We start from the raw sequence: 20089 nt of genomic DNA on the forward strand, positions 1-20089 counted from the left end.
TATTCATGATCTTCTTCCCCCTTCAAGTAAAATCCCACTATAGATTGCTTCTGTAACATCCAACATGATTTTGACTGCTCTTGCCTGCATCTTTTTCATAGCTCTAGAAGAGTCCCTTGGACCTGATGCATCTAACAAAATCATCCTATCTTAGTTTTCCTTTTATGTTTTCTTCTTCCACAGTAAGAGACGAGAAACTCCATACACAGATCGCCTACAACAGTACATAAGTACTCGGGGTAGGTGATTGAGAGTCTTCCCTTTCTTTAGCTGCCTCTTCTCTCCAGCTCATAGCTGATTCTGGAATCTGTGGTCTCCCTCGCAGGTCTTGGGGTCAAATATTACATTGATCCTTCTACCTATGAAGACCCCAATGAAGCTATTCGGGAATTTGCCAAGGAAATTGATGTATCTTTTGTCAAGATAGAGGAAGTCATTGGATCAGGTAATGAAGCAATATTTTCTGATTTAATCTCTGCTGTTTTATTTGCTCCTTAGCCCTATTTTTCAATACAGTTGTTCTCACTTGGAACCTCAAACATAGTTAAATCTCTCATTGTGACCCTGAAGTACACTCTTTTTTGTTGGGTTGCAACTTACCAATGTTGATAAGGGTCCACCCAGTTGTCAGATGCTCCTCCCATTTATCTGGTTTTATTTATCTAATAAAACTTCACTCAACTGGCATTACAGCATCTTCACCGTGCAGGCTTCAGCTTAGGTGTTAGAAGAATTAAAAATGGGTACATTCTAGGAAAAGGAGTGTGTAACAATGTGCTGTGCTTCAGTTCCAAAACAGAAAAGATGCTTCAAAATAGGTTGTATATGGTTGATGCTTCCTTAAAAAAGAGGCATATTTTTTTCTTTACTTTATTCTTTTTTTTCTTCCCATTTCTCTTTGTAATTTCCCTTTTTTGCATCTTCTACTCCTTCTTTTTATTCTTCTACTTTTCCAGTTTGTATTAATTTTTACTGTTGTACCTAAAATCTTTAACAAAACTATTATAAAAATGTGTCTTTTCCTCAGCTCGCATGTCTCAAGAGAATATATCTTTGAGGTAAGGAGGCACTGACAGCTTCGTGCCTGCTTCAAAGCTCTTGTTGCACCCTGCTGAGAGCTTGTTAATTTAACTGCATATTTTCCTGGGATTGCCCACCCCCATTGTAGCATTTTTTTCCTTTAGATCTGAAGCTGTGCACATCCCTAGAACTGTGCAACAATGAAGGAATGCATGGAATACTCTTTTCATGTAGACTTTCCCCATTATTTGAGAAGGGGCAGAATTTTATTTAGTTCACACCTGCTGGTGAAATAGGATGGGAAACATTTCCTCATGATGTAATCCCACACTAATGCAAAATATATATAATTACCAGAATTACAAAGGACAGAGCCAGTTGCAGAAAGAGAAAAGTAAGCAGTATTATATAAGAAAGGTGTAGAGGGATAAGAAATATCTCCCTGTAAAGGGTCTGGTATTCTTTTTGGTTAATTTGGTCTAATGGTTAAGGCACTAGGCTAGAAAACAGGAGACTCTGAGTTCAATTCTCACTTTAGCCATGAAAGCCAGCTAGGTGACCTTGGACCAGTCATTCTGAGCCAACTAACCACACAGGGTTTGTTGTTGTGGGGAAAATAGTAGGAGGAAGGTGTCTTGGATATGTTTGCTGCCTTGAATTATTTGTAAAAACAATAAAGACAGGATATAAATAAAAAATAAATAAAAAATTATGAAGTCTGAAGCTCAAGACTGAGCTCTTCTTATTCTTTGATCTTCTTCGCTTCCTGAATGGCAAAAGACTCCTAGTCTACTTTAGCTTCTGTTTTCTTTAAGACAGAGCTTTAGAGCATTGTTTTGTGTGTGTGTGTGTGTGTGTGTGTGTGTGTAGTTGTTTGCTTGTTTTTTTTTTTTTCCAGGCAAGTTGCTTCTTGAGTTCTTAGACATGTTTTTCAAACTTGGCAGCTTTAAGATAGGTGGACTTCAAATCTCAGAATTCTCCAGCCGTGCTGGTTGGGGAATTCTTGGAGTAGAAATCCACCCATCTTAAAATTGTCAAGCTTGATTAAAAAAAAACTTTCTCAAATAGAGCAGACCAAAGATTGTCTCAATTGTGAAAGTGTGTAGATTGTTCAGCTGAGCCTTGGAAGACTGAACCTCAATCAGTGCTCAGAACTTCAGAGTTTGTCAACATCTGTTTCAAAGATAAAAGAGGGAATTGCCTTGCCTGATTTGAACTTGGGGGCAATATAGTAACTTTACCAATGAAAATGAACTCCAGAAAGTGATGAAGTGCTTGGTTCTCAAACAGTAGAGCCCACAGTCTTACCTCCCCACTGCATTTAAATTATGCAAGCACCCGTTCCTCCTCTGCCTGATGTGGTGTCTTTTCCATCCCTTACTCCTGGCAGGAGAATTTGGAGAGGTGTGTTTTGGCCGCCTGAAGCCTCCAGGGAAGCGTGAATACATGGTGGCTATTAAAACCCTGAAGGCCGGCTACACTGATGAGCAGCGGCGGGAATTTCTAAGTGAAGCCAGCATCATGGGACAATTTGAGCATCCAAATGTCATCCGCCTTGAAGGTGTGGTCACCAAGAGCCGCCCCGTCATGATTGTCACCGAGTTCATGGAGAATGGTTCTCTGGATTCCTTCCTCCGGGTATGACCATCTCGGTTCCCTCTTTCCTTGCCTGCTTCACTTCCCCCCTTTCATTTTACATCTACTATGTTTATTACTATTTATTTATTTCAGTTCCTTTTTAGCATTTGTAAGGAATCATTATTATATTATTAAAAGTCATTCTATAATCATTAAAGTAATGCCCAAGCAGTATACTAAATAGAATAACACGAAATACAAGACATAGGGAAACGATTTCAGTAAAAATAATATGGCAGCATGCATCTCTATAATGAATTTTGATAAAATAATAATACCCCTGATATGGAGTAAGAGGGAGGCCTGAGCAAAAAAAAGTTTGTGGGCATTAGAGTTGGAGAAAAGAGTTACCGATATGCTGAGGGGAGAGGTAGGGGGGGGGCAGTCAAAGGCACAGAAAGGAAGGCAACAAACTAGAAGGAATAGTGTGGAACTGTTTTTAAATCATTATCTTTCTTTCTGATTGGCAGCTAGCCACACCACTCAGTGACATTAAATTGAAGGTGGGACTGATATACATGCTAATAATATAATATAATAATAATTATACTTGATCAGAGGACAAAAATCCCATAATCTAGTCTAAACATGTGGCTGACTATGTGACCAACTATAATAATATATTATCCAGAATTTTGTGTCTTTCGTATCAATAGTTGTTAACACTGGTGTATTGTGTGGTAAATGCTTGTCTGTTTGAATTTTAAAGTCCCAGAGCACTTTAGCTTCTTCGTTTTGTAGTCCTACTAGTTCTTGCACTGTAATACCTGGAGACAGCACATAGAATAAAAAGAATTGGACAAAATTCACAAAATACAAAGATCTGCAAATGGAAGTAGAATGGCAATGGCAAGAGAAAGCAAAGATGGTACCAATACTATTAGGCACTTTCAGTGCAATTGCAAAACACCTGGAGCACCAACTTGAATATCATCGGCACTGAAAAAAATCATTAATAGTCAAATGCAAAAAGTAGCTTTACCGGAACAACCTGCGACAAAACCTTTACACCATCAAAACAACATCTGCCTATCCCAGGTCCTTCAAAAAGACTTAATAAGTAGACAAAAATGACAAAACCAGTCTAAAAATGTGGCTGACTTACTAATTCAATTTAAAATAAATAATGCTGTAAGAATGTTGAAAAATGGTAAGGTTACAGTTGTAGATAGTTTACCTGGAGGAATGATAAAATTGAGGTGTGATTTGCTTGTGAAGTGGCTGAATGATTTGTGTAAAGCAGGTGCGAAGGCTGCATCTCTACTTGACATTTGGAAGAGTGCTAGTACGAATCCCCTATGCAAAGGGAAGAGAAACAAGAGCGAGTGTACAGAGTATGCTGGGTTTAATTTGTTAAATATGCTTGGGAAGGTGTTGGCAGAATTCTAATGAAGGGTTAGGAGAGGTAAAATTTGCATCCTTAGGTTTGAAAGGGAGAATGTTGACCAGATGTTTGCTCTTCAGCAAGTCACTGAGAAATATAGGAATGTGAAAATGTTTATTGTACATTTGATAATTTAGAGAAATGATAAATGAAATTTTGAGACAATTATGTGAGACTGGAATTGAAGGTTGGTTGTTGAATATAATAAGGGCAATATATAATGGAAGCATTATGTACTGTCCTTGGAAGCATCTGTAAGAACAAATGGTAGGCTTACAAACGGTTCAGCACGAAGTAGGGAATAAAACACAAAAAAGTACATGTTTCAATCTGTGAGTAATGTTATTTATGGATATACATATAATGAATGCTTATGGTGGCATTGGAGATGTGTTGATTGAGGATATAAACACTTATAGGCTTTTGTATGAAGTTTATGTTGGGCTGTATTTGTGTTATGATAAGATAAAATTATTTGCTATAAATGTTAAGAGTCTCTCCATGTGCTATCGTGTATTGCAAACCAAGGTAATTGTGTTTGACAAGGAAGGATGGAATGTTTTAGGTTATAGTAAATGGCAAAAATCTAGAAGAAGGAGATATATTAAATTAATATATATTAATGTATATTAAATATTGTCCAACATAGTACTTACTAAATGGGGAATTGAAAGGAGAAATTTGAAGAAAGATAATGGGTTGGAAGAAATGTTTTTTCTCCAAAAGTAAAAATGGTTGTGTATAAAAGTGTGCTTCTTCTCCTTTGTTATAAGAAAGTGAGAGTTAGTAATGTCAGAAGACAATAAAAGTAACATGAATACAGTAGGAACTAGAGCAAACAGGAGCTGAAAAACACATGGATTGAATACAAAAGCAAGTAACACATATGAAATAAGTGCGTAGGCGTGTTTGTATGAAGAGAACAAATAAAGATCAAATTGAAAAAGAAAAAAAGAAGGAAGACTGAATGGGTCAAGAAGCAGAATGAGAAATCATGATTGGATGGAGTATTGTGATCACCCCAAAGAAAGAGGCAAGAATTTTAAAATACAAAAGGCAACATACAAAGCAATGATTCACTGCTGTAAAAGCAATCATGGTTGGCAAGGCTGGCATGATATGGAGAAGTACAGTGCACGAATAATTTTGTTATATAAGCTAGGTTTAGCTTATTTTTCTTTCCTTTCTTGTTCAATGGATTTAATTTCTTTGACTTATTCTTCTTACTCCTTTTCTGCAGTTTGCATAATATTGCTTACTTTGAAAAGGGCTGGTGTGATGTTTATACAGACATCTACTCTAGAGTTCATATGGAAGCATAGAAGATATAATCTTCTATGTATTCTGGTGAATATATTCATTTAAAAATGAATGTATGTTTCTAAAGAAGCTGAACTCAAATTTTCTATGCTTGCATCTGTTGTGGCATTTTTATAGTTTTAAAATGTACTTTAATAATGGTAGGATCATTAACAAAAACACAGAAGTCAAAGGAATTGTTGAATAAAATTTCCAGATGTAGGGAAAGACAAAGCCAGTGTCTTACAATATTAAAGATTCAACAATACATAGTAGACATTCATAATGTGTTACCTTATTAAATTAATTAAGAATTATACAAAACAAACTTATCAAAATCATAGACAATGAATAACATAATAATTTGTTGTTTATCTGCAGTTTCAAAACAGAATAAATTAAGATGATTACTATGCATCCCTAATCATACTCTAATCTTACAAATTGGTTTTTTATCATAATAAATTATCCCAAATGTTTCTTAGACATTCATCCGGCAATGGATGCTTATTATTGCTTAAGTGTTTTGTTCTCCTTGATATAGTTGCCACAACAAGATCAAAATAAATGTTTTTCCTCTTGGGATGAAGCATATAAAGATATGCACACACAGTCACAGATACCAATTTAGTCATGGCTAAATTTGTTCCATCAACTTAAAAGGCACTACAAAATGAGCAATTTCCAAACCAAAAAGCATATTAGCATCTATTATATTTGTTGTTATCCTTCTGCACAGATTCCTAATCTCTGTATGGGTCTGTGCCCATACTACAGCTTTTACAGTATCATTAAATTTAGTACTATGATACACATATTTTCTTAACATTGACTAATATTCCCACATTCTAATGTGTTTTAGAACTATAAATGTATTTTATATTAAATTCACTATTATTCTGTTTTCAGTGTATTTTTTTGATCCTCACCTACACGAACCACCAGCTTTTATCTCTAGATGTTAATTATTTCTTAACTGAAAGCAGTAATCTCTATTCAAACATTATGTATACTGATTATTATTTGTCCCAATTATTTCAATAGGTAGCCAAATGTCCTTACAATAAAAATGGGGCAATAATACTTTAAAAGAGTATTTATACCATAATCTATTACAGAAGATAAATTCCTTAATTCTAGAGTATAAGGAGTGAAATTTTACTCAAATTATGCTTAATCCCATATAATTGATTCTTTATATGCATAATAGGCATTTATATAATGTTCATACAAATATTAATTGGAAATTTCCCAATAATTAACCGTTACTTACTGTACATGATCAGGAATTCATATCCTAGAAGAGAGATTTTTGACGTGATTATCAAAGTTTGCAAACTGCCATAGATTAAACTACTTTTTGTCTCAATAATATTTTTAAATGCAGTAGCTTTTGTGTATCGGAAGATGAATATTAAAAAGAGACACTTCACAGTAGGCAGTAGCTTTTTAGATAGCTATAGTTAGTGGAAAATGTTCCATTTACTTCTCTGTTTTTTAAATATAAATTAATATTAATTAAAATTAAATGACGCTAAATCTGATGAATAGGATACAGATTTAATTCTGATTACAATTAGAACCACTGAAATTGAGATATTTCATTTAAAATATGGTAGATAAAATTTAAGATTTAGAATTTTTTTTATTCAGACATTTTATTGATCTCACTGGGCCTACTATCTCTTATATCAAGAAACAATATTCCAAGTTCCCAAAATAATTTTTATAGCCTGAAGATCTGTTCTTGTAAGAAATCTAGTTCTACCAGTGATGGTTTTAGCCTCCTCCCCATGAAGGCCAAAGTGTGTCGATTGTGTTCATCAGTGAGTTGTGAAAACAAGAATGCTTTTTTTTTTTTTTGTTAATGGTGTGGAAACTCATTTCAAAATTCCATATTAATTCACGTGTTTTAGAATCTGCTAATGCACCTGAATCTGACTGCCAAATGAAGAGATGCTTTAATTGAATATGCTTTCATTTTACCACTTTAGGCAATCCAAATTACTTTTGCAATTACTCATTATTTAAAAATCCAATTGACAATAAAAGGATCCAGAATATTAATATTCCTATTCTCCTGTGATTTCAAAAGAAAATGAGTCCTCTGCTATTTTGAAAACCAGGATTGTCCCGGAGCATCAGCTTCTCATGTAAATAAGGGTCAAAAATTAGGCAACCATCCCAGCATCTTCCAAATGTGCTTTGCAGCTTTTAATGCAGGAAATATAATAGCAGGATAGAAACGCCTAATAAAGGGAGTGGGAAAATCAGACCAGGGTTAAGGAAAGAGTGAAATTGCAAATGCTGCTATTTCCAAAGTCCCCTTGGTTCATTCCACCCATGGTGGTCAGTGAGTGGGGGTGGCACCTCATTGTTTTTCTTCAATAACTCTTTTCTAAAACATTTAGAGATCATGTTTTGCATATGGACGTTGGTTTCAGAAGTAGCTTCATACTGGAGTTGCTAAAATGCTTTGGCTCTTGCTCAAGCACGTCTCTTCTCTGTTAGTAATTGAATCAGCCAAATTCTTTTTTCTGTGCAAGTCTACAAAAAATGCAGCTGCTCGAAGGAATCTACTCATTAAAGTTAATGCATGTTTTACCACAGCAGGAGGTTTTGTTGAATTGTATAGATTTGTATTTCGATTTTTTAAATGGTGTTTTAATACTTGGTACTGCCTAGAGCAGAGCTTTTCAACCTTTTTACCCATTGTACCACTTTTAGGATATGGCAACATCCAAGTACCACCAGTCGCCTAGCAAGGTGTCAAAAACTTGACCCCCCCCCAAAAGGAAAAAAGTGATGAAGTACAGGTAGTCCTCAACTTACAACAGTTCGCTTAGTGACTGTTCGAAGTTACAATGACACTGAAAAAAGTGCCCCCCAAGCCACAGCTGAGCAAGACGCCTGCCCGCCCGGTCGCACTCTTCCTCCTGTCTGAGGTTTTCATTGTTGTGAGCAGTGGGGGTGGGGGGGGGGGGTGTTTGGTTTTTATTTCCCCCCCCCCCCGTCTGCTGGCTGGTTGCAGCAGGTTTTGGTCACTTCACATGACCCTGGGACACGGTGATTGTCATAAATATGAATCAGTTGCCAAGCATCTGAATGTAAATCACAAGACCCTGGAGAGGCTGCAACATTCCAGTTGACTGGCGCTTCTTCTGGGCTCAGCAGAAGCACCAGGATCAGCGCTGAGCTCCAGCTGGAGCCTGGCACTGATCCTGGCACTTGCACTGAGCCCTGACAGCCCTGCAGCTCCAGACATCTCTCGCTTAGGCTTGTACGATGCTGCCACCGGCTCGGCTCATTCTCCTCCCCCGCTACCACTTTTCTAGGATGGTTGCGTACCACCTGCCAGGTGCCAATGTACCACAGGTGGTACCCGTACCACAGGTTGAAAAGCCCTGGCCTAGAGTCATTTGTTTTGGTGGCCTTATAAATCCAATGTGATGTTGGTGCTGTTGAAATGTGGTGTTCCTTCCAGGTTTCAATTACATTGAAAGCATTCAAAGCCCTTGTACTTACTTACTTGGGGATCGAAATTCTTAGACTCACGATTTCCTTTTGAGTGCCCCCTTTTTATTGAAGATATTAATTACTTCCAATATGTTTAATTTGACAACATTGCTAAACACACCAGGTTTTTAATCTCTTCAGACAACACCTCTGTAAAGTCTCCAAATTGCTTATCTTTTCACTGCTTGGAAGTTACGGATGCATTGATAAGCGCGGCCTCTTTAAGAACAGCACGGCTGGTACTAATGAGTGGACCAATGACCTGTTCAAGGGTGAGAGCGCAGAGGCGGCCAGTTATATAAACTAACTCCCAGATCCGGCGTTTTTACACTCTGATGATGTCGGTAGTTTGGCCGACAAAAGCTTAGTACTTTTTTAGATTAAACAGCTTTGGTTTAAGATTTTTATCCTGGTGTTCGGATACTTTTATTACTGCCACAATATGTGTATACCCGGGATTCTTGTTTTTAACGTTATTAAAGATGTATGCATGTATGTATGTATGTATGTATGTATTTCCAGGTCTTTAAGATTCCTGAAGATTGTTGTATTTATTTGTTAATATTTTTTCACTTCTAGCATCTTTATTCAGTTTCCACTGAAGTTAGTATGCCTGGTTTGCAGCTGTCACGCTCTAGAGATGGATCCCAAAATACTCTTTTCAAACAGAAAGCCCATCAAACAGAGACCAGGATTGAATTAATAGTCTGCTGTGATGAAGATTTTTTTTTAATATAGAAAAACAAAGAAGCTCTACCTGCAAAAGCCAAGCACAAATATTGCACTTTAGAAAGAACTAGATTGGAAATGGTTCATTCAGAAAAGCTAATAGCTTCTTGAGTCTTTTCCTATCACACATGTCAGGTGCAACTGAATCTTGCACCAAGCTGTGATTATTTAGTCTCATCTTATTCAGTCTGCATTGCGATTGTCATACTACTGATGCAGGTGAGAAATTAGAAAACATTTAAAGTAATATCTCATAGAAGCTCTTCTTTTTTGTTTGTAACTTACAGCAAAAGGAAGGTCAGTTCAGCATGTTGCAGCTAGTTGGCATGTTGCGGGGCATAGCAGCTGGCATGCGTTATCTCTCAGATATGAATTATGTTCACCGGGATTTGGCTGCCCGCAATATCCTGGTCAACAGCAACTTGGTTTGCAAAGTATCAGATTTTGGCTTGTCAAGATTCTTAGAAGACGATGCTTCAAACCCAACCTATACTGGGGCCTTGGTAAGTTCTTATACAAGAAAATACTTTTTCATGAATCTGTAATAATCAGGCAGGATTCTGAGTTTGCATTGTGCTACATTTAAGTGTTGCCTTATATGTATTTATCAAATTTACTTGCCACCCGTCTCATGGTTCAGGCAACTCTGAGCAGACCGTCTCTGGGTCTTCTGCTAAAGTTGTTGTCAGTCATCTAAATAAAGTGAAAAATATGAATGATTTCTCTTTATACTGAAGAATTAGGTACGTTTTAATGGTATTTGTTTTTTAATTTATACCCCACCTTTATTATTTTTATAAACAACTCAAGAGAGTGAACATAGTCTTTCTTTTGGTTATCGCAAGTTTTATATAATGAAGCTGCCATTGTTTTGGAATGCACTCTATAGGAATTTTAATTCTGCTACTAAAATCAGTAGGAATTTTTTTCTGCTCTTCTAAAACTATTAACTTACTTTTTAAAAAAAATCTAAACAGTGACTTAATTTCAGTGGACTTGTTTCGAACTGAGAGCTGTTTCATGCATACTGCTTTTCTGTTCCTTTAAAATTATAGGGTGGCAAGATTCCCATTCGTTGGACAGCTCCAGAGGCTATCCAGTACCGTAAATTTACATCCTCAAGTGATGTCTGGAGCTATGGCATTGTAATGTGGGAAGTCATGTCCTATGGAGAGAGACCCTACTGGGACATGTCCAATCAAGATGTAAGTTTTAATGTAGCCCAAACACTAAAAGAACATGCTTTGAACTAGGTATTTACTTTTTGGATAGCATTCATGTATATGCCAATGGGAGCATGTCCTTATGCCTTTCTTCCTTTGTTGTTAGGTAATCAATGCTATCGACCAGGATTATCGTCTTCCACCACCTCCGGACTGCCCTACTGTTTTGCACCTGCTGATGTTGGATTGTTGGCAGAAAGAACGGGTCCAGAGGCCGAAATTTGAGCAGATAGTCAATGCCCTAGACAAGATGATTCGCAAACCATCTGCTCTTAAAGCGACAGGCACAGGAAATAGCAGGTAGGAAGGGACCATCAGGGAAGTGTGTAATCCACAAATTGGAGAGGATGATAGAAAAGCTGTGTTTTGAAATGTAGAGATCAAGCATAACTTCTAGGTATTAACTTGGAATCTGATGTTTCCTCTGGACAAAGAAAACAATAATCAAAAAGTTCCTGATACCTGTTATACATGTAGAGTCAACATAAAGTATGCAAATTCTTCTTAAATATAATCCTGTGTTTAAATACCTTACAAGGGATAAAAATAGTGAAGAGAATCAAATGCACGGACACTGATAGCAAAAGGCTAGTAAATACAGGAGTAAATGTATTTGTCAGGATGGGAAATGTTTTGTAATAGTCGTGGCAGATGAGATCTGGATTTCCTTGGGGAAGAGGAGAATTCCTTGGATTTGAGGAAGAGTTTGGGAATCTAGGACCCCCTACCTACCATGGAGAAATCTGCTATTGTTTATAAGATCAACTGCAAAAACTGCGAAGGCAACTATGTGGGAGAAACAGCCAAACGCTTGAAAACCCGCCTCCACGAACACAAACTGGCCATAAAACGAGGCGAACCACACTCACAACTTTGGATGCATATGGCACAACAAGGCCATCAGTTTGACTTCAATAACACTCTTATCGTAGCCAGTGATGCCACGAAGGGAGGTTGGCTGCACACGGCTCCTAGACCGTGTTACTGGCCCTGATTGGCCAGCTGATAACCAAGATGTGTCTATAACGTTATGTTCTTTTCTTCGGATACCCTTCCCTATCCCTCCACTATTGGTCTTTGGAGGCGTTAGTAACCTTGCATCCCCTCCTCTTCCGATAATACCAACGCCTGCCGTATCGGGGGGAGGATTCAATCTGATGTTTTCTTGTGTCTTATAATGGGGATAGGGTTCCACTAACTGTGGGTTAATATCCCTTCCCAATTGTATACCTCTCTCCTCCTTTGTCGTGTCAACAGCTCTTATCTGAGTATGGTGTGCCTCAGCAATCATGTCTTGTAAGGAGGACTGGGGATGTAAGGAGGACTGGGGTGGGGAATAAAGACACATATAGACACATCTTTGTTATCAGCTGGCCAATCAGGGCCAGTAACACGGTCTAGGAGCCGTGCGCAAACGTCACTTGAACCTACTTAAACCACCTTTATTGTAATGGCCTTTTAGCCCTGACGATGCTGGGGAGTTCCCCCAGCGAAAGCTTGGCAACTTTTTAGTATAAGTATATTTTTAGTAAAGTATTCTTACTTCAACCCTCCCGGTGATCGTATTTTATTCTTTTATTCGTATGTATGTATGTATGTATGTATGTATGTATGTATGTATGTATATCGCCCCTATATAGGCAGACAACTAATTTTTTCCTTTCACCCATAGAAGCCAAAGCTTATCTCTTGTTTCTAAGTCTTCATCATCACATTCTTTCCCAAGTTTATATCCATGTTAGCTTGAAAAAAAGCAAATATTATAATAGTGATAGCCATAGCTACATTTTGCATTGCTCTAACATTATCCTACAACACATAATGAAAGTAAATTAGTATTATTTTTTCTTAATTGCTAAAAGAAGGAGTGCGACTCAAAGGGAAGAGACTTCATAAAAGGTGAGATAAGGTGGAAATACGAGTTATGTGACTCATAGCCTACTCTCAGCCCACTATGCAGTACAACAACGATTATTATTTTTCTCTATTAATAGAATTCTTGATTTCAGATTCTCTATTTATTAAATAAATAACTGTATGGTAGGCAGTTAAATTAGAACAATTCTTGAAGGCAATGGCTTGTGGGTTGAGCAAGGTGTGGGAGCTGATCACAGTATCTAATGAGCAAAGGTGAAAACATGAAATTGATAAAGAGAGGTCTGCCTCTGTTGGTGATGAGGTGATTGTGGAACCTTCTCAACAAAAGCTGATAATAATGCTGTAGAAATTCCCATGTTCCCATGTGTTTTTCCCAGCTTTATACAACTAAAATCTTGAGGTCAACAAAGAGGAGTTCCCTGGGGAAAGATGCAGCCAAGATTAGATGGATTCAGAAGTAAGAAAGGAAGTCCATCTTGTTGGCATGGAAACATTTTCCCATGGGTATCACAAACTTTCATCCAGACCCGGGAAAGAAGAGAGAAATCCTTAGTTGTACATAGGGGTTTTTTTTTTTTTAAAAAAAAAAAACAACTTTGAATGCATAAAGGTGCCTTTATTTTTGCCCAAAACTATCAGAGGAAGAAAAGCAAACATATTTTAGAAGAGGAATAACAGGAGTCTCCTTTAGTAACAGGGTTTACATTGCATTGAAAACCTCTTCAAGTATCAGGTGCACCCATAGAAAGCACAAATAAAACCTACCTAAGACCTCACGGCTGCTTGGCAGATGTATCTGGCAGAACTGAGGTTGGCAGCAATTCCCTGTAGTGTATTTTGCATGTTTCAAAAGTCACATTTTGGTCACCACGATGTAAAAAAGATGTTGAGACTCTAGAAAGAGTACAGAGAAGAGCAACAAAGATGATTAGGGGACTGGAGGCTAAAACATATAAGGAACGGTTGCTAGAATTGGGTATTTCTAGTTTAACGAAGAGAAGGACAAGGGGGGACATGATAGCAGTATTCCAATATCTCAGGGGCTGCCATAAAGAAGAGGGAATTAAGCTATTTTTCCAAAGCACCTGAAGGCAGGACAAGAAGCAACGGGTGGAAACTAATCAAGGAGAGAAGCAACCTAGAACTAAGGAGAAACTTCCTGACAGTTAGAACAATTAATCAGTGGAACAGCTTGCCTCCAGAAGCGGTAAATGCTCTTTAAGAAGAGACTGGACAGCCATTTGTCCGAAATGGTGTAGGGTTTCCTGCCCGAGCAGGGGGTTGGACTAGATGACCTCCAAGGTCCCTTCCAACTTTACTATTATTATTATTATTACATACTTTACCACTTCTCCTGAAGCATTTTGAATGGCTGATGCTGAACATATCTCAGTTTGTTCTTGTGCTCTTTGAAATATCCCTCTTCTTTTCTTCCTTATAGACCATCCCAACATCTACTAAGCAACTCGCCCCCAGACTTCCCTTCACTCTCCAATGCCCATGAATGGCTGGATGCCATTAAGATGGGACGTTACAAGGACAACTTTGACCAAGCTGGCCTGGCTACATTTGATGTCATCTCACGCATGACTTTAGAGTAAGAACTAGATCTCCTATTGTGTGGCAGTACGACTGAGTCTGCAGAGGAGCACAAGTTTGGCTGTCGTGGATATACCTGCATACTCTTTTGTGTTTTTACAATTACAGTATATCATTTGTATTTGTATACTTAAGAGAGAAGAGAATATGGGTTAAAATGTCCTCCAGTTCAGGGGTGATTTGAGGTATTTCTTCTTCAAGAGAATAGGAAGGAATGAGTCATCTTTCTCAAAAGAAGGATCATATCTTTCTGAACAGCTATTATTCACGAAAGGTGTTTCCAGGTGGACTATGTGTTCAGAGTTGGATACTGTTTCTCCCTAAGTGTGGGAAATGGGGAGCATATTTAGCAAGAAAGTATACTATGACAAGCCAGATAATTTTCATTTATCAAATGTCAGCACATAATGATTGCAATCTAAAGCCTGATGCCAAGATATGATAAATTTGCCTATAAAACAGTCCATTACAAATGTATAATATTATACTATAATATTATAACATTTTATAATTTATATTTATAAAATATATTATAAATTTAGTTGAATAAATTTAACTTCCATGTGATATATTTTTAATCTTTAAATCTAGCCTATTCAGAAGCCCTGAATTGCCACCTAAATATTACCTAAATCAAGGGTAGGCAGCTGTGGCTCTTTTATGACTCACTCAGGAATTCTGGGAGTTGAAGTCCACGAGTCATAAAAGAGCCACAGTTGCCTACCTCTGACCTAGATGATCTCACTTACTTTTCAAGTCCAGGTGAGGTTGGCCAGCTGCTGTTATTTGGCGAGGCCACACTTTGATGTACAGTAAGCACTAAGGAACTGTGAAGCTAAAATGTGTGATTTTGGAAATTCAGATAGAACCAGGATTCTGGGGAATAGTAATACAACAACATATAGAGGTCCACACATGACCCATCCCTGATTTAGAATATGTTTTTGCATTCTCTTGGTGAGCATTAGCTGTTGAGCTTCCAGTACTATTACTCAACATTTTATTGATTTATTTAAAACATTTATATAGCCCTGGTGCTCTCTCAGCTTGTTTGTTTTCTTGCAAACATTTCATTACCCAAACTAGATAACATCATCAGTGCTAGTCAGTACTACCACTGATGATGTTATCTAGTTAGGGTAGTGAAACATCTGCAAGAAAATAAGCAAGCTCAGAGAACACAAAAGACACCTCATTTCAATCCTGAGCTACAAATATCCTCCTTCACTGGTATTTATATAGCCACCTATCTTTCAGCCAAGTATGGGCAGCTCCCAATCAAAAATTAGAAGGCCTATAAAAACATTTTAAAAACTATAAAACATAACTGATCAAAACATAAAACATTAAAACAACAAACCCTTGTTAACATGCCATCATCTAAGTACCTTGCTAATATAACCTAAGTTCCCTTCTATGGAGCAGGTGCTGTGGTTAAGAATGTTTATATATATAACTGCGAAGTCGTGTCCGACCCATCGCGACAGGACAACATTCCTCCAGGTCTTCTTGTCCTCTACCATCTTCTGGAGTCCATTTAAGTTCACACCTACTGCTTCAGTGACTCCATCCAGCCATCTCATTCTCTGTCGTCCCCTTCTTCTATTGCCCTCAATCTTTCCCAGCATTAGGCCCTTCTCCAGTGAGTCTTTCCTTCTCATTAGGTGGCCAAAGTACTTGAGTTTCAACTTCAGGAGCTGGCCTTCTAAAGAGCAGTCGGGGTTGATCTCTTCTAGGACTGACCGGTTTGAACGCCTTGCAGTCCAAGGGATTCGCAGGAGTCTTCTCCAGCACCATAGTTCAAAGGCCTCAATTCTTTGGCGCTCAGCCTTTCTTATGTCCAACTTTCACAGCCATACATTGCAACTGGGAAAACCATGGCCTGGACTATACGCACTTTTGTTGGCAGGGTGATGTCTCTGCTTTTTAGTATGCTGTCTAGATTTGCCATAGCTTTCCTCCCCAGGAGCAAGCGTCTTTTAATTTCTTGGCTGCAGTCCCCCTCTGAGGTGATCTTGGAGCCCAGAAAAATAAAATCTGTCACTACCTCCATTTCTTCCCCATCTATTTGTCAGGAATTGAGAGGGCCGGATGCCATGATTTTGGTTTTCTTAATGTTGAGTTTCAAGCCAACTTTTGCACTATCCTTCTTCACCCGCATCAAGAGGCTCTTTAGTTCCTCTTCACTTTCTGCCATTAGAGTGGTATCATCTGCATATCTTAGGTTGTTGATATTTCTCCCGGCCATCTTAATTCCAACTTTTGATTCATCTAGCCCTGCCTTTCTCATGATGTGCTCTGCATATAAGTTAAATAGGCAGGGCGACAGTATACAGGCTTGCCGGACTCCTTTTCCAATTTTGAACCAATCAGTGGTTCCATGTCCAGTTCTCACTGTTGCTTCTTGACCCACATATAGGTTTCTCAAGAGACAAATAAGATGGTCTGGTATTCCCATAGCTTTAAGAACTTTATATGTATGTGTGTGTGTGTGTGTATATATATATATATATATATATATATATATATATATATATATATATATATCCATTTATATCTCTCTCTATATATGTATATATATATATCTCCATTTAGCTCAGCAGGGATATAATGTTATACATACATCTGTGTGTCACTTCCTTCAAAGATCCTGGACAGTTTACATCCTTTGAGAATATAACTGCACCATACAAGCACCTGCAAAGAGTAACATTAACTTAACCAATTCCTAATCTCCCCTAAAGTGTTGTCATCTGTTACAGGACATCCTTTGCTTGGAAGGCTCTGTAAAAGGCAGCTTTTATTGCTATCATGAATGATAATGGCAACAACAAAGGGCTTCCGAGGGCAAGCTATTTCAGAATGAGAAGCTTGAGTAAGAATGCTAGTCTCCTCGACTTACCCCTGACATCCCAGGGAGAGGAAACCTGCTAGTGCCCTCTCTGCCACTATGTATTTAGGCAAGCACACGTTTCACCTAGACAGGATGATCCTGGAAATAAGTGGCACAAAAAGCCTTATAGATAATTAACAGAATCTTGAATTGGGCCTAGAAGGTGACTGGCAATCAAAACAGCACCTGAAACCAAGATGTCCCTTTGCTGTACTAGTTTTCACTGGTCAACAAGTGGGCAGCCAAATGGTACCTGTGCTGTAATCCAGTCATTTTCAAAAGCAGCCCCATGTAACACAAGATGCAGTAATCTAAACAGGAGAGCCTTTGGGCCCAGGATATTAGCAATTTTCTGTGGGACTGGGGTGATCCTGCCTCCTGCTTTTCTCCTTCAGCTGCCAAGAACCACAGTGGGGATCTGGATAATACAATAACAGTAGCCATCCATAGTGCACCATATAAGTCATTTTTCCACAATAGCCATTACTCATTGTTGGAAGAAAAAGAGCATACCTCGCCAAATTTCTCTTAGAAGGCAATAGGCATTCCTACCCATGGAAGAGATGAAGATGGCAAAATGGTTACACTGCTCTGCCAGGCTACAGTGGCTTGAATAAGTTTGCAAGTTTTGACAAGGCCAAAGCCTTGGCTGAGATCTTCCTCTCTTTTCCTTTGCAGAGATATCCAGCGCATTGGCATCAGCCTGGTTGGTCATCAGAAGAAAATCCTCAACAGCATCCAACTCATGCGGGTCCACCTCAATCAGCTTGAACCTGTTGAGGTCTGACAAACTGAGAACAGTCCGTTCCCCTTAAAACACATGGAGAATCAAATGAGCATTTTGCTGTCGAAGAGAGGCAGAACAATCCATTTCAGGCATGGATGGGAGCACAGGAAACATTGCACTCCACTTCACAGACCAGAGAAAATTTATAGAGAGTCTTTGCTTGTTTTCTTTATTTTTTTATTATAACTTGAAACACTACAAATCCTGTGTCATTTAGAGATGGGTGGTATTGTACATTTGGGGTGGGGTGGGCTGATAGTACACAGGGTAGAGCTGAGAAGGTAGCTTTGGAATTGGAAATGCACTCACTGCCAATTCGATGCCAACGTATGGGATTGAACCCGTAACAGAAACAGACACCTCAGAAGATTCTACTTTGGACTAGCGGCCTGTAAATGGCAAGTTTTAAGCTGGAGCAAGCAAAGTTGAGTTTAATATAGTGTTGAAAAGACTGGGTTGCCAAAAGAGACCCCTTGAAAGCTTTTGTCCAGCTAGTGGAATTTGGTGATGAGAAGAGCATTGCACCAACTTTTTCTTTTGGGCAGTTTTGGTTAAACAGACACAAAGCAAGACAGTCTGAATGCTGTTTCAAGTAGTGCATTTTGAATGCTGTTCAAGTTGGCAGAGGTGGACAAATCCAAATCATGGGACAGAGTCTAGACCAAGGGTCTCTAACTTGTGGTCTAGGGGACTACTACCACTCTCCAAATCATTTTCTGTGTCGTGCAACAATGCTTAGCCCAGCAAGGTCAGGGCACTGAGCAGCAAGGAGAAGAAGAAGAACAGCTCAGCAGCTACTTCAGCCCCATGACCTCACAAGGTGTCCTTGTAGGCCAGGTTGCATAGAACATGCCCAAAGTCTCTCTTACAAGCAGCCCTTCTGAGACTTCCAGTTGCTCTCACATTGCACCATGGATGCCGTTTCTGTGGTGGTGCTAAATTCTGCTGGCGGGAGCAGCAAGGAGGCAAGGCATAGCCAGGAAAAGAGGTCAGGAGGTTGGGGCTGTGTGAGAGAAGAAAAGAGGCAGTTGAGAGAAGGGTTGCAGCTGTCTGCTCTATTGGAAGGCTCTGTCTGATGGGCAAAGCATGAGAAGGACAGAGGGCAAGCAAGCAAGATCACTGCCAGGATAGGAAAGGAAAGGAGAAGTGTGGGGAGGGGGGAAGACCAAAGGAAAGATGTCCCTCTTCAGCAAGGAGAGAGAAGAAAGAAGGGATACAGCTCTTGATGGGATGGCTTTCCTACTTTATATCATCCTAGGTATGATCATGAAGAAATATTGCATATCAGCGCAGTAATAAAAACCAAATATTGGTGTTCTAGTTAATGAAACAATTGCTGCCAGCTAAGTAGCCAAAGTGAAATAGCTGTTTTGCAGCACTGTTTTGCAAGTAGCTCTGTTTCACGGTACCTTTTATATTTAATAAATTTATGTTTAATGGCATAGCGCAATACTCTTCATTTTTTTACTTCCTAGATACTTTTGAATCACGGTATGAGAAGGCCGGAAGGGTGAGGCCCTCAAGCTAATGAACCAATCCCATGCAGCACTCATCCGAATTGAGTCTGAGCCCCTGGTCTACATGTACCACAGTTCACTTGAATGGGATTTGCACTGGATAACTTTGTTGTGTATTGGGCCCCATAGTATTTGGTAACAGCTTGCTGGGGGCATTTGGAGTGTTAGTCTTAGGACCCAAAACATTTTGGGCCTCTCGTGGATTGGTGTTGATCCTCTGATAGGATGTCAACAGCCTAGTTGAAGTAAGAGTAGGTAGCAGTACAGTATATCTGTCTCTAGGAAGATGAAAAGTCATTCTTTGCAATTTCTAATTGGATGTGGAGACCACAGAAACTGAAATAAAACATTTTACCAAAAATACGTTGACAAGACTTTCTTTGAATGTGGGATTACATTGATTTTCTGGGAGTTGAAAGAGAGCAGATGGTTTGCACAAGAAAATGATTGAGGCTCCGGTCCACATTGAGGCTGGATCCATTGAGAAACGGTGGATGTGAAGCAATATCTCCGACCATAAAGATAACCCAGATCTATTTGGGATGGGAGCAGCAGCAGTCATTAATTCATCAGGATGCTAAATCTCTATCTATCCTGATGCATTTC

The 20089-nt window shown here is 38.7% G+C and overlaps 1 protein-coding gene across 4 annotated transcripts in view; it reads left to right on the plus strand.

Annotated features, from left to right (window-relative positions):
- The window catches only part of LOC120313830 (ephrin type-B receptor 5), a 190606-nt gene extending 170762 nt beyond the window's left edge, over nucleotides 1-19844 (plus strand). For all 4 annotated transcript variants that reach the window (XM_039356177.1, XM_039356174.1, XM_039356175.1 and 1 more), the window contains exons 10-17: nucleotides 184-239; nucleotides 326-445; nucleotides 2411-2658; nucleotides 9874-10089; nucleotides 10642-10791; nucleotides 10916-11109; nucleotides 14129-14284; nucleotides 17858-19844. In XM_039356177.1, the coding sequence (XP_039212111.1) occupies nucleotides 184-239; nucleotides 326-445; nucleotides 2411-2658; nucleotides 9874-10089; nucleotides 10642-10791; nucleotides 10916-11109; nucleotides 14129-14284; nucleotides 17858-17966 (1249 nt within the window). In that variant the 3' untranslated portion in view covers nucleotides 17967-19844. The remainder of the gene's footprint in view (nucleotides 1-183; nucleotides 240-325; nucleotides 446-2410; nucleotides 2659-9873; nucleotides 10090-10641; nucleotides 10792-10915; nucleotides 11110-14128; nucleotides 14285-17857) is intronic.
- Nucleotides 19845-20089: the final 245 nt, after the last annotated feature.

The sequence above is a fragment of the Crotalus tigris genome, unplaced genomic scaffold (assembly GCF_016545835.1).
Source record: "Crotalus tigris isolate CLP2741 ecotype Arizona unplaced genomic scaffold, ASM1654583v1 scf7180000018790.500841, whole genome shotgun sequence".
NCBI classification, from domain to species: Eukaryota; Metazoa; Chordata; class Lepidosauria; order Squamata; family Viperidae; genus Crotalus; species Crotalus tigris.